The 15,782-nt window shown below is 48.8% G+C and overlaps 1 protein-coding gene across 1 annotated transcript; it reads left to right on the forward strand.

The window, feature by feature from the left end:
• The first annotated feature begins 453 nt into the window (after nucleotides 1-453).
• SFT2D3 (SFT2 domain containing 3) lies at nucleotides 454-1,092 on the forward strand. Its single transcript, XM_063431840.1, has one exon. The coding sequence runs from the start codon at nucleotides 529-531 to the stop codon at nucleotides 1,069-1,071; it is 543 nt and encodes a 180-aa protein (XP_063287910.1). The 5' UTR covers nucleotides 454-528; the 3' UTR covers nucleotides 1,072-1,092.
• The last annotated feature ends 14,690 nt before the right edge of the window (nucleotides 1,093-15,782 follow it).

The following is a 15,782-nucleotide window of genomic DNA, read 5'->3' on the forward strand; positions in this document are numbered from 1 at the left end:
GGGGTTAGTGACCTCACCGGCAGGGCGGGGTTAGTGACCTCACCGGCAGGGCGGGGCCATTGATCTCTCCGGCAGGGCGGGGTTAGTGACCTCACCGGCAGGGCGGGGTTAGTGACCTCACCGGCAGGGCGGGGTTAGTGACCTCACCGGCAGGGCGGGGCCATTGATCTCTCCGGCAGGGCGGGGTTAGTGACCTCACCGGCAGGGCGGGGTTAGTGACCTCACCGGCAGGGCGGGGTTAGTGACCTCACCGGCAGGGCGGGGCCATTGATCTCTCCGGCAGGGCGGGGTTAGTGATCTCTCCGGCAGGGCGGGGTTAGTGATCTCTCCGGCAGGGCGGGGTTAGTGACCTCACCGGCAGGGCGGGGTTAGTGACCTCACCGGCAGGGCGGGGTTAGTGACCTCACCGGCAGGGCGGGGCCATTGATCTCTCCGGCAGGGCGGGGTTAGGACGTTGCTTGGATACCAGAGGCGCGGAGAGTCGCCGGCCGATGCCGTCACGGTCCCGGAAGTCGCGCTGTTGTTGTGATGGCGGAGGCGGTGCGGGCGGAGTGTGACGGGGGTCCCCCGGGGTGGCTGCGCTGGCCGGGCCGCTGGCTCCCCTCCCTGCCCTCCCTGTCCCCGGAGGCGGACCCCCTGCTCCCCGGGCTGTCGGTCTCCCAGCGGCTGCTGCTGGCCGGGCTGTGCGGCTCCCTGGCCGGGCTGTGTTTCGGGCTGGCCGCGCTCTACCTGCCGCTCCTGGTGCTCCGGGCCCGGAAGTTCTCGCTGCTCTGGTCTCTGGGCTCCGCGCTCGGCCTGGCCGCCGCCGCCCTCCTGCGGGGACCGAGCCGCCTCCTCCGGGAGCCCGAGCCGGCCGGCCTGCTCTACCTGCTGGCCCTGGGGGGGACGCTGTATGCCGCGCTCGGCCTGCGGAGCACCGGGCTCACCGTGCTGGGGGCGGCCGCCCAGATCATCACCGCCGCCGGCCTGCTCCTGGGACTGCTCCCCGGGGGGGCGGCTGGGAGGCGATACATCACCGGCCTGTGCGGGGGCCTCCTGCGGAGAGGGGTGGCCAAAGCCCTGCCCGTCTGAGAGAGACCCCGAGACAGAGACCGCCCCTTCCCCCCCCCCTCCGGACACAGAGAGAGACCGCCGGCTAGGCTGTGAGAGAGAGACCCCCGAGACAGAGAGAGACCGCCCCTTCCCCCCCGGCCAGGCTGTGAGAGAGAGACCCCCGGGCCAGTTTGCCTTGCAGCCAGGCCCGGGGTGTTCGGACATGGAGCAGCCAGGCCCGGGGTGTTCGGACATGGAGCAGCCAGGCCCGGGGTGTTCGGACATGGAGCAGCCAGGCCCGGGGTGTTCGGACATGGAGCAGCCAGGCCCGGGGTGTTCGGACATGGAGCAGCCAGGCCCGGGGTGTTCGGACATGGAGCAGCCAGGCCCGGGGTGTTCGGACATGGAGCAGCCAGGCCCGGGGTGTTCGGACATGGAGCAGCCATACTAACTGTCCTATTCCTGCCTGCTAAACATGTAACGGATTATAAATGGGAGAGACACTGGAGATCCATTTACTGTGTGTCACGTCTTCCATGTGAAAGCAATGGCTCATTTATTCTGATTCTAATATTGTCAACCGCCTCTAACAATCACTTTCATTAACATCACGAACAGAACCGCAGAACCCAAGCACAATCCTTTTATATATCTAAAAACTGCTGTACTTATTTTATTTTTTTAATAAATGAATTTGTACTGTATCTGGTTATCATGATGACAGAATTTAAACTTTGTTACAATGATGTTACTTTGATTAATATTCTGGTCCAAACAGCGCCACGTGTGCTGTGGTTAATCTGTAGATTTAGCATAGTGGTATATTATCAGAATTGAGACCGTTCATGCTCAGTAAAACTAAGTGAAATTGTTAATGCTTTCTCCCCCATTCATTTAATGTGCCATAGCCCAGAGGGACCAGTCTGCATAATGTACCATCTAATCCTATAAACAGCCCTGTTAGTAGCTCCAAGCTGGAGGCAGTAAAGAAGGCATGGCATCGAAGTATATAATCCAGTATAAAACAGGTTTTCTGATTGATTTATTTTTGCATTGGGATTGCACTTAATTGATATCTGCTACATACTTAAGTCACAAAGTGCTTTTTTTTATTGCCTAATCTAAGTGCAATTTATTTGAATTTTAGCGCTCCAAAAACATTGCCTTTATATAATCTGGTATACTTTATATGGGCTAGACAGTCAATGGCTGTTACCTACTGCTCTGGTCAGTTTCCAGCTGATCTGCAGTATGCAAAGTGTTAATCAGGCAATATGACTACTTCAACTCTTTGTGGTCATGTTGGCTGGATTCCAGTGGGGCTATCACTTCATTTGTTATTTATTATTATTGCCATTTATATAGTGCCAACAGATTCCGTAGCGATTTACAATATTCTGAGAGGGGGGATTTAACTAGAAATCTTACAGGAACGATGGGTTGAAGAGGACCCTGCTCTAACGAGCTAACAGTTTAAGACTGAATGAGGGTCTCCAGTAACCAGGTTCTAACTTGAGATTGCACTCTCCCTTAGTCATAACAATTCATACTAGCAATAGGTGTTTTGTAATGGGCTGAGAGTGATCAGCCTGCCATTGGCTCCCATCTCTGCTCGAGCTAATGCGAGGATAGGCAGCAGGCAGTGGCTAGGCTGAACACTTCCTGGGACCCTGATCCAGTGTTAAAGGAACACTATAGTCACCTAAATTACTTTAGCTAAATAAAGCAGTTTTAGTGTATAGATCATTCCCCTGCAATTTCACTGCTCAATTCACTGTCATTTAGGAGTTAAATCACTTTGTTTCTGTTTATGCAGCCCTAGCCACACCTCCCCTGGCTATGATTGACAGAGCCTGCATGAAACAAAAAACTGGTTTCACTTTCAAACAGATGTAATTTACCTTAAATAATTGTATCTCAATCTCTAAATTGAACTTTAATCACATACAGGAGGCTCTTGCAAGCTATTAACATAGCAGGGGATAAGAAAATCTTAATTAAACAGAACTTGCAATAAAGAAAGCCTAAATAGGGCTCTCTTTACAGGAAGTGTTTATGGAAGGCTGTGCAAGTCACATGCAGGGAGGTGTGACTAGGGTTCATAAACAAAGGGATTTAACTCCTAAATGGCAGAGGATTGAGCAGTGAGGCTGCAGGGGCATGTTCTATACACCAAAACTGCTTCATTAAGCTGAAGTTGTTCAGGTGACTATAGTGTCCCTTTAAGCCATTCAAATAGGTTTAACACTCATTATGCCAGGTGCTATATAAATGTATTAATATGTAGAGTTGTGTGCTGGCAAACTATGTACAAGAAAGTTTTCTCAAGAAGTGTATAGGACGGCTGTGTGAGTGACCGCCAGGGGCAGTGTGGCTAGGGCTGTATAAACAGTGATTTAACTCTTAAATGGCAGAGAAAGCAGAGGTATGATCTATACACTAAAATAGTTTCTTTAACCCCTTAAGGACCAAACTTCTGGAATAAAAGGGAATCATGACATGTCAGGCACGTCGTGTGTCCTTAAGGGGTTAAAAGATACATATGGTGCAAATTTTGAATTACATTTTAAGATACTGCAACCATTTTCATCGCTACAATATCCGTAACGCAGGGCTCAACAAATCCCAGGACACCATGAAGACTAGGAATTTGTCCCGGCACCTGGGTATTTGTCAGCTTGCTTAGCACCTACCAACCTGGGTGGACATAAATTAAAATAAATAATAATTTGTGTGTGTGCGCCTGTCCTTCTGTGTAAATTTAAAGAAACACTATAGTGTCAGGAATGCAAACCTATATTCCTCACTCTATAGTGTTAAACTATTTCAGTGACCGGACCCCCTTGTGATTACACACCTTGCCACGCTGCGGCTGGCTCCAGCTCCATGTGAATAACTCCCCTTACCCTATTCCGTGTTCAGTACTGTGCAGAGTGTATAAGTGGATCACAGAGCTCCACAGCAATAAAACTCTCAGTAATGTGTATAAGTAAGTCACAGAGCTCACTGATCTAGAAAAAAAGAGAAATACTGCACATTTATTAGGATCCTGGTGCAGCCAGACATGGGATTGGCTACCCCTCCTAAACTAGCTTGAGAAAGATCCTGTCTGGGATCGAAACTGTGAAGAAAATAGACTTATTTTCTTCTTTTATTTGTGACTTTCCGATGTATTCATTTATTTGGGATTTATTGGTTCGGTAGATTAAACTACCGAACACCGACCACCCTCCTGTCTCATTACCTTCAAAGGGAACCGACTATTAAGCGCTCTCTGGGCGGCTGCTGTTCGTATGTGCGAATGCCACGTGGAAGAGAAAACCGTGGCCATCTTGTTTGCACGAAAGGAGGCAGTGGGACTTGGTCGTCGAGTGTCTGGAACTAAAATCAGACACTCGACTTCCCGAACCACCGCTGAAACATACGAACGCCTGCTTCCTGTTATTGTCGAACAGCTAGGAGAGCGCCATTTGATAGTTTGGTTCATACGAACACGGGTAGCAATCGCTCCTATGAGCCAGGAGGCTCCATTCGTGCTTTTATTCGTTTTTAATGCTGTTCTCTGAATTGACCGACCGCACACACTGAATTCGTCAAACTGTTTTGGGCAGGAGCCTCGTGTGCGATCGGTGAACTAAGACTTCCATACTTTTTGAGAACCCCTGAACCGATCTGGGTGAAATTTGAATATGTTGGTCTCCTAGATCGGGGCTATCAGGGAACATGTGGGGATACCTTGTGTATATAAGGGTGTTCCAAGTTTTGGGGAAATTGTGTGTCTTCTGCCTGGAGATAATTGGGTTATTCCTTAACTTATCTCAGAAACTCCCGGGCAGAGGAAGGGAGGGTTTTACTTTAAATATAGAAAATTTTCTCCATACTTACCGTAATTTTCTTTTCCTGGCTATAATTCATGGCAGCATCACTAATGGGTTAGCTCCGCCCCTAACATGAACAGGACAGGAAACAATCAATCAATTAATCAACCAGACTATAGGTATAAAAGGTCCCTCCTCCTTCCACCCCACAGTCTAGTATAAAGCTTAAAAAAAAATTATTGGGAGGGTTGCTGATGCTGCCATGAATTATAGCCAGGAAAAGAAAATTACGGTAAGTATGGAGAAAATTTTCTATATTCCTGGCCATTCATGGCAGCATCACTAATGGGTAATACCCAAGCTCCGTAATCAAGGGAGGGTAAATAAAAAACGAGACTGCAATATCATGCTGCAAAGGAGAATTTATTCACGATAGATTCACTGAGGACAAAACCCCTCTACCGAAGGATGATGAGGAAGGGACCACATCCAGTTTGTAATGTTTGATGAAAGTTACCGGTGACGACCAGGTGGCTGCCCTGCATATGTCATCAGAAGGAACCTCTGCCCAATTAGCCCAGGAGGTGGCCAATGCTCTCGTAGAGTGCGTCTTTATCTTTTCCGGAGGAGATATTTTCTTTAGTTTATATGCCATAATGATGGTATTAAAAACCCAACGCCTTAAAGTAGCTGTTGATGCCGCCTCCCCTTGTCTGTATCCTGACGGGATAATAAACAATCGCTCCGATCTTCTAAACTTGTTAGAGACCTCAATATATTTCATGACACACTCCCTCACATCCAACTGATGGAGCTTAGCTTCTTCCGCAGAAGAGGGGTTCTGGTAAAAGGAAGGTAGAACCACTTGTTGAGCCAAATGAAAACTAGAAACCACCTTTGGTAGGAATTCCATATTAGGTCTTAGGATAATTCTATCATGAAAGACCTGAACGTGGTCAGAATCACTGGAGAAGGCTTGAATCTCCGACATTCTTTTTGCTGTCGTGATTGCCACCAAGAACAAAGTCTTGTACGTCAGATTAATAATACCCAACTCATCCAACGGAGCAAAGGGGGTTTCTGACAACACATCCAGTACCAAAGGAAGATCCCAAGGAGGAGCATAGTTTCTAGAAGGAGGTCTTATGCGGATAGCTGCCTTAAAGAACCTCGCAATGATGGGGTCTAATGCCCAGGAGGTGTTACACAGGGCTGATAGGGCTGATGACTGCACCTTCAGAGTGCTTAAGCTTAAGCCCTTTCCTAGACCTTCGTTGAGGAACTCCAAAACATCCAAATTCGAAGGCTGTAGGAAATTCTTGGACTTATTATTCGCCCATTCACGAAACACATCCCATATCCTGTGGTAACATGCAGATGTAGAACTTTTTCTGGATTTCAGCAAAGTATTCACCACCGGCTCTGGTACTCCTTGCTCTAAAAGTCTCTGCTTTTCAAGAGCCATGCCGCCAAGTTCCATTGGTTCGGATTGGGATGCACCGCTGGACCTTGTATCAACAGGTCCATTCTTAGAGGAAGAGGCCATGGAGGACCCACGCACATCTTGTTCAAGAGGGGGAACCATGGTCTTCTCGGCCAACTCGGAAGTATAGCAATCACTGTCTTCTTTTCCTTCCGAATTTTCCTCAACAACCTGTGAATCATAGGCAGGGGAGGGAATGCATACCCCAGATCGAAGTCCCAATGATGGGAAAAGGCATCTTGTCCTGCTGACTGATATTCTGCCTTCAGAGAAAAAAACTTCGGGACTTGAGCATTCCGATACGAAGCCATCAAATCGACCTGGGGTGTGCCCCACCTTGATGCTATCTGTTGAAAAACCTCTGGGTTTAATTGCCATTCTCCCGAAATAATTTTTGTTCTGCTCAAATAGTCTGCCAGAACATTTTCTTTCCCAGGTAGATATACTGCTTTCAGGCCCTGCAATTTTTCTTGAGCAAATTCCATCAATGGAGCTATTTCTCGTAACAGCGCCTTGCTTTTGGTTCCGCCTTGTCTGTTTACATATGAGGCCACTGCTCTGTTGTCCGTCTGGACCTTCACCCAAGACTTCGATATTACGTGTTGAAACCCTTGCAGGGCATATAAAATAGCTCTCAGTTCCCTTAGGTTTGAGTGCAGCTCGCTCTCTCTCTGAGTCCAGGATCCTTGAATCCAATCCCTTTCTAAGTGTGCACCCCAACCACATATACTTGCGTCTGTCGTTACCGTGATCCAAGTTGGATCCTCCAGGGGAAACCCCACAGAAAGGTTTTTGGTATTCTCCCACCAAGTCAGGTCGTCTAATGTTCTTCGAGAAATAGGAATGTTTCGATCCCAGTTTTCCTCTTGCGTCATGAATTCTTGCAGAAACTGCGACTGGATCGGGCGCATCTTCCACTGTGCCCATTTCACCAGGCCTATAGTTGATGTAAGGGAACCTATAAGGCTCATAAATTCCTGTGCCGTAATGCAACTCTTGTAGTGAAGATTTCTTATCTTTGTCTGAATCCTCTCCATTCTTTCCACTGATAGATTCACTTGCCCGATTACTGTATCTATGGTAGCCCCCAGGAATATAATCTTCTGAGAGGGAACCATCATACTCTTCTCCAAGTTTAGTTTCCACCCATGTTTTATGAGTATATTCACGACCCACTTGGTGTGGAGTGCTACCGTCTGGCTGGATGGTCCTATAATCAGGAAATCGTCCAAGTAATGGTATATCTCTATCCCTTTCTTCCTGATTACTGCGACTAATGCGATAAGCACCTTTGAGAATGTTCTCGGAGCCAGGCTTAATCCGAATGGGAGACCCCGGAACTGGTAGTGACTTCCAAAAACACAAAACCTGAGGAACTTCCGATGCCCCAAGTTGATTGGGATCTGGTGGTACGCATCTTTTAGGTCGATTGATGTCATCCAATCCCCCGCACTGATGTTTGGAATTATCGTTGCAATAGATTCCATCTTGAATGATTTTCTTTTTAGTGTTAAATTCAACTTCTTTAAGTCCAGGATAAGCCTCCACTTCTTTTGAGGTTTTGGGGCTAGAAAAACAGTAGAATAGTGACCCTTCTTCTTTTCTCTTTTTGGGACGCATTCTATTACTTGATCTTTCAGGAGTTTTGAGATGCAATCTTTCATGGCTTTCTCCTTTTCTCCTTTTGCTACCTGAGACTGGGTAAAGACATTTTTTGTTGGCATGGTCTCAAACTCTAACCTGTATCCTTTTTCCAATATTGAAAGGACCCAGGCGTCCGTCACACTTCTGACCCAGACAGGATAGAAAAGATGTAGTCTTCCCCCTGTAATCCCTGGCTGGGCCGGCACACGTTCAGAAATTTTTACCTTGTCTAGTTCCCCTTCCTCTGGAAGATTTTTGCTGGGTGTTTCTCCAGTTTGGTCTGGAATATTCTTTCCCTGGTTTATATGCTCTACTTTCTCGAAAGGCCCGGTCTTTATATCGCCTATCTTTCCATGTTGTAGAGCCGTATTTTCTGACTTGAGGAAGAAACGCTTTCTTCCCATCTGCAGCCTTATGTATCGCTTCATCCAACACCTTCCCAAACAGGAGATCCCCTTGAAAAGGAAGTGCGCACAGGGATGCTTTTGAAGCGTAGTCTGCCCCCCAAGAATGTAGCCATAAAGCTCTTCTTGCTGCTACAGAGAGGCCCATGCTCTTTGCCACCATTCTGGTAACATCAGCGATGCTTCTGAGCAAAATTCAGTTGCCAGCTTCATATCTCTCTGTAGCGGAGAGCTGATTTCTCGCAGCTATTCTCCACTTTAGATCCAAGGAAGGCTCAGGAACAAGTCATTAGTAAATCCACAGCAGAGTTTCCAGCAGGTAAAAAGGTACAGCGAAATCCCCACAGCACTCCCAATAACTGGACGACACACAGTTTCAGGAGTAGAACTGACAATCGTTTATTCCAAGGTTTCTTATAAAGCCTGCTCCCATGCAAGGGAGGGAACCACAGTAATTATGACAGTAACCAATGTAGTACTTGTTACCTCCCACACATCTCCTCCCCTCAGAGTGAGTCATAATCCCCTTAACTTGTACAGTACTTTACCCCAAACTTGGATGTACCCCTAAACCATCACATATCCTTAACCCCTTAAGGACCAAACTTCTGGAATAAAAGGGAATCATGACGTGTCAGACATGTCATGTGTCCTTAAGGGGTTAATATTAGGGTACCGCTAGGTAGCCCTGATCTGGGTGAATATAATATCCAAAATTCACCCAGATCGGACCAGTGGTTCGGCAGTTACAGGAAGGTGAAGTTTGACCGACCGCACATGAGTTGGTATCCGAAAAGGGTTCCATGAGAATGGGCCCTGCGGTCGGTCTCCGTTCAGCAGTTAAAACAGACATTTATAACTGCCATCCATACTTTAATTCACCTAGATAGTGATTCGCTCATTCGGTACTCTGTAACTACCGAATGGGGATTCGTTAAGTCTCTCCGTTCGGCAGTTACGGAGCTCTGGAGGTCTCAGCGGTGTTTGGTTGTCTGAGTGTCCGATTTGAGTTCCAGACACTCGACGACAAAACACCGCTGAGATTTTCATGCGTAAGATGGCCGCCGCCATGTGTACGCATGCCGAATGGCGGCCACCCAGACACACTGTTAATGAGCCGGTTAACTTGCGGTTTGGAGAGAATGTGAACCTTAATTGCTGGCACACTTCTCTCCGGGGTGGTCTCTCCGTTCGGTAGTTTCCATAAGTATATAATACGGATGGAAACTACCGAATAACATATAATTCACATACTAAATAGGCGAATAGCAATTTCAACATAGGAAAAAATATAACAATTACAGTCACACAGGCATTTTGCAGGACAGGCTTACTGCGTTCCGCTACACTCTCATTCCTTCCAGTAGATGCTCTCTGCGAACTCCTTTAGAGATATCTTCTTTTAAGTTGTCTAGCCATACCTTAAAAGCTCTTGTTAACGTTGTTAATGCTACTGCTGGATGTAGTGCTGATCCTAAAGCCAGGTACGACTTTATCAGGCTGGCATCTAGCCTTTTTTCCATAGGTTCTTTCAAATAAGCCATGGAGTCAATAGGAAGGGCTGTCTTTTTTGCCATATGAATGACTGCTGCATCAATCTTGGGAACAGAATTCCAGGTTTTGCAGTCTTCCTTAGCGTAAGGATACAATCTAAACACCTTACTTTTCAGTGTTGCTTTTCTTTCTGGTTTTTGCCATTCTTGCGAAATTATCTCTTTTATGGTAGCGTGTACTGGGAAAGTAGGTCTATTGGCTCTCAAATCCTCAAAATATCTATCAGATTCCTTTATTTCAGCTTCTTCCTCTGGGAATCTCAGGGTCTCTCTGATTATGTTGATCAATTTGTCAACTGCTCTAGAATCCAGACTTTATCAGCATTATCAGCTTCACCCTCTTCGTCTGACATATCCTCCATCTCCATATTATCACTGGACTCCGAGGAGATTTCTTCTCTTCTGAGGCGTTTAGATGAGGATATCTTGCTTGTGGTTTTGAACCCTTCTGCGATCGCCTCTGCAATCCATTTTTTCAATTCTGTCTGTGGAGACTTTCTTCTCTCCCTTCCTTCAGCGGCTTCAGTCAGACAATCTATACATAAGTTACGTCCACTAGGTGCAATTTGATTGCAGTTCACACACCTATTCGTTTTCTCTTTATGTTTTCTAGGTGAATCCTCTTGTGGATTGCTCGGGCTGTAAAAACAAGAGCCATATTCAGTGGCGTACACACAACCCATGGGGCCCCGGTGCGAAAACTGATCCGTGGGCCCCCCCCGCGCGCGCTTACTCTGCGCGGGCTGGGGCCGCAACACATGGCGGCGGGCACCTGGTCGCAGGGCTGCGACCCCTGCGACCACGTTATGTACGCCAGTGCATGCATAAACACATACACTTAAAGGACCACTACAGACACCCAGATCACATCAGCTCAATGAAGTGGTCTGGGTGCCAGGTCTCTCTAGTTTTAACCCTGCAGCTGAAAACATAGCAGTTTCAGAGAAACTGCTATGTTTCACTGAGGGTTAATCCAGCCTCTAGAGGCTGTCTCATTGACAGCCGCTAGAGGATTTTCTGCGTTTCTCACTGTGAAAATCACAGTGAGAAGACGCTGAACGTCCATAGGAAAGCATTGAGTAATGCTTTCCTATTGGCGGTTTGAATGCGCGCGTGGCTCTTGCCACGCATGCGCATTCGGAGCTGAGAGGCGGATCGGGGCGGAGAGATCCCCAGCGCCAAGGGAGTCCAGCGCTGGAGAAAGGTAAGTGCTTAAGACACACACGCACACATTAACTGACAGACACACACTCAGTGACAAACATACATACACACTCACTAACAGACGCACACAGACACACACTCTAACACTAACACGCACACTCCAACACACACACTAACACACACACACTCTAATACTAACACACACACACTCTAACACTAAGACAAACACTCTAACACTTACACACACACACTCTAACACACGCTCACACACACACTAACACAAACACACACACACACTCACTAACATACACTCACACACACACACTCACTAACATACACTAACACACTCACTAACACACACTCACTCACACACTAACTAACATACACTAACACACTCACACACACACTAACATACACTCACACTAACACACACTCACACACACACACTAACGAACATACACTCACTAACATACACACACACTAACTAACATACACTAACACACTCACACTAACACACACACACACACTAACACACACACACACACTAACGAACATACACTAACACACTCACTAACATACACTCACTAACATACACTCACACACACACACACACACACTAACATACACTAACACACTCACACAAACACACACTCACACTAACACACACTCACTAACACACACTCACTAACACACACTCACTAACATACACTCTCACACACACACACACACGTTTTTTTTTTTTCTATTTAATCCCCCCAGCCTCCTTACCTGTGGGAGAGCTGAGGGGATTCCCTGGGGTCCAGTGGTGTCACCCGGCGGGCAGTCAGGCTGGCGGGCGGGCGCGCGAGGGAGCACTCTCCCCTGAGTGCTCCCTCTTCAGCTCCCTCGCGCGCCGCGTACTGATGCCGGAGCCGGAAGATGACGTCATCTTCCGGCTCCGGTTTCAGTGCGGTGCGCGAGGGAGCTGAAGAGGGAGCACTCAGGGGAGAGTGCTCCCTCGCGCGCCCGCCAGCCTGACTGCCCGCCGGGTGTAAGCAGGGCCAGCCTCGGGGGGCCCGGAGGTGGCCGGCTCCTGGGCCCCCCAGGAGAAGAGGCTGGCCCAGTGAGTACATACCTGGGTCGCAGGGCGGCCGGGCCCCCTGGTGGGCCGGGCCCGGTCGCAGCCGCGACCCCTGCGACCCCGGTATGTACGCCACTGGCCATATTTATAATCGTATATTTTTGGCCCATAGTGGCACTCTTTAACCCCTTCCCATACGGGATAACTTATATATATATATGAGGCTCACCTATGTTTTCTAGACACAGATCTTGAGGCAGAGTGAGAAGCCATCTATTTAACAAAAAAAAAATATTTTTTGTTATCCTAATATACTTGACAACTAAGTCACCAAAGAAAAAACTTATTTTTTCAAGAAAAATAATCTTTTACCTTGCTTCAGCAGAATTCAGTCTAGGGCAGCCTTAAACACACCAAAACAGTTCCCAAACATCAGCCAGGGCATTGGAAACATTCACAAACCGCTTATTTATGTTTTCCCGGTTTTTTTAATTTTGGCGCGATATCGCTTTAAGAGCCCCGGCAGATCGCGCATGCGCAATAGTGATTTTCCGACGCTAGCCTTCCGAACCCGGAAGTGGATGCAGATCTAGCTCCCCTGAGCGAGCTGCCATAGAAGCAACTTACTACTCCAGGGGAACACAAGCCACACCAGATATTGATCCCAGGCACCAGCCTGAGACAGGAGAATAAGTTAACAGACCAAACACTACACAGAAATCCCTGTATTTAGGGTAAGATTAATTCGGTCACTTACCCAGCTTCTCCTCTGTCACAATTCTGAGGGGGGTTATTGATGCTTAATGGGGAATTTTTAAGGATACACCGACCCCACATCATTTAATCATTATACAGCCCTTCCATTTAAAGAGGTACATATACTAAAATGTACCCTAACTCAGTTAGTCCTGCTCTTGCAGGCTGATTACTGAGTTCTTCAGATAAAGAGAGGCTGAACTTTATCTGGAAGGAACCCATGGTAAATATGGGGAGGTGGCCTCAAAAATAAAAATTTAAAGGTATAATTCCTGTTTGTCCTGCTAAGGACAGAAAAAAAGACTGTGGGGTGGAAGGAGGAGGGACCTTTTATACCTATAGTCTGGTTGATTAATTGATTGATTGTTTCCTGTCCTGTTCATGTTAGGGGCGGAGCTAACCCATTAGTGATGCTGCCATGAATGGCCAGGAAACTGTATTATGATTGGTTGTTCCTTTTGTTTATTGTGGGAGGTCCTCTTGCAGGAGGACTTCCATAAAAGCCAGTGTGGCGTCAATAAAGCTCATGCCTGTTGTACCCTTCATGAAGTCTAGGCTCATGCTTGGGGAATATTTTATTTGCTGGGGAGAATAGTCTTGGAAGCTGCATTCATCTACACTATTCCTCTACACCCTAACTGCAGTTATAATCACTTTATGCTCAGCTGTTGGGAAAGGAATAGAAGACCTCAGTAACATAACCACGGAAGGTCTTAACAACTGGTGGCAAGCGACTGGATTGAATGGGATGCCTAAAGACAACTGGTGAATGGCCCAGCAATACGAGAGACTAAAAAGGACTACACTAAAGGATCTGCTGGAAGCCCGAGGTCAAGCAACAAAAAGAAAGCTACCCTCATAGCAGAACTGATGGAGGGCGACCAAACCAGCAGTATGGCGAATGTCAGCCGAGAGGAAGCAGAGTTCCAGCAGAAAGTGATGTGGAGGTTAAATCTGTTTGGTCCAAACCCCACACCAGATATGGTGTTGCAAGTCCTGGCTCAGGTAGGCGCAAAACGCAGAGCCCAACAGGCAAGCCTAAACCAAGGAGACACCCCTTAGTTGTCTGGATCTATAAATGGAGGGGAGCGGAGAAAGATTAATTATGCTGCATTTAAAGCTTTTGCCGACGGAGAGATGGAGATTGACGCGTATTTACGGGATTTTGAGCGTCATTGCGCTTTGGATGGTCTGGAACCGGAACAATGGGCTGCAATCTTAAGCAGCAAACTCTCCTGCCGAGCAGCGGAGGCGTACCGAGCAGTCCCTGACTCAGACATACACGACTACGCCAAGGTAAAAGATATTCTGCTAGCCAGGTACGCTGTAACCCCAGAGACTTACAGGAGAAAGTTTTGGGCGCTGCAAAAGGGGAACGGAGATTCCTATACAGAATGGGCCTTTAGGATGTATCGGGCAGCCCAAATTTGGATACAAGGCTGTCCAGCCACTACACTAGAGGAGGTTCTGCAACTCCTCTTGCTGGAACAATTCTTTGACTATGCACCTGCAGACACCAGAGACTGGGTTCAAGATAGGAAGCCAACCACCGTTGAGGAAGCGGCCAAGTTGGCGGATGAACATCACAAGGGAAGAGAGGGAGAGGCTAGTGGAAGTCGTAGTCTGGTGAAGTCCAGCACTCCAACACCAGGGCCTGTGATCAACCCCAGACCGAACTCTTACACACCCGCTGCACAGCCTAACAACAACCGGAGACCACCCCTGGTATGTCACCAATGTAACCAGCCAGTGCACTACATAATACATTGCCCGCAGCGGAGCAGAGGCAACTGGGACCGGCCCTCAGCCCAACCAGGCTCTCCCTGCTTTGCCTTCCTCTGCCCCAAGGCTCTCCCTTCATCGCCTTCCTCTGCCCCAAAGCTCTCCCTGCTTTGCCTTCCTCTGCCCCAAAGCTCTCCCTGCTTTGCCTTCCTCTGCCCCAAAGCTCTCCCTGCTTTGCCTTCCTCTGCCCCAAAGCTCTCCCTGCTTCGCCTTCCTCTGCCCCAAAGCTCTCCCTGCTTCGCCTTCCTCTGCCCCAAAGCTCTCCCTGCTTCGCCTTCCTCTGCCCCAAAGCTCTCCCTGCTTCGCCTTCCTCTGCCCCAAAGCTCTCCCTGCTTTGCCTTCCTCTGCCCCAAAGCTCTCCCTGCTTCGCCTTCCTCTGCCCCAAAGCTCTCCCTGCTTCGCCTTCCTCTGCCCCAAAGCTCTCCCTGCTTCGCCTTCCTCTGCCCCAAAGCTCTCCCTGCTTCGCCTTCCTCTGCCCCAAAGCTCTCCCTGCTTCGCCTTCCTCTGCCCCAAGGCTCTCCCTGCGTCGCCTTCCTCTGCCCCAAGGCTCTCCCTGCGTCGCCTTCCTCTGCCCCAAGGCTCTCCCTGCGTCGCCTTCCTCTGCCCCAAGGCTCTCCCTGCGTCGCCTTCCTCTGCCCCAAGGCTCTCCCTGCGTCGCCTTCCTCTGCCCCAAGGCTCTCCCTGCGTCGCCTTCCTCTGCCCCAAGGCTCTCCCTGCGTCGCCTTCCTCTGCACCAAGGCTCTCCCTGCGTCGCCTTCCTCTGCACCAAGGCTCTCCCTGCGTCGCCTTCCTCTGCACCAAGGCTCTCCCTGCGTCGCCTTCCTCTGCCCCAAGGCTCTCCCTGCGTCGCCTTCCTCTGCCCCAAGGTTCTCCCTGCGTCGCCTTCCTCTGCCCCAAGGCTCTCCCTGCGTCGCCTTCCTCTGCCCCAAGGCTCTCCCTGCGTCGCCTTCCTCTGCCCCAAGGCTCTCCCTGCGTCGCCTTCCTCTGCCCCAAGGCTCTCCCTGCGTCGCCTTCCTCTGCCCCAAGGCTCTCCCTGCGTCGCCTTCCTCTGCCCCAAGGCTCTCCCTTCGTCGCCTTCCTCTGCCC

The sequence above is a fragment of the Pelobates fuscus genome, chromosome 9 (genome assembly GCF_036172605.1).
Source record: "Pelobates fuscus isolate aPelFus1 chromosome 9, aPelFus1.pri, whole genome shotgun sequence".
Taxonomy (NCBI): domain Eukaryota; kingdom Metazoa; phylum Chordata; class Amphibia; order Anura; family Pelobatidae; genus Pelobates; species Pelobates fuscus.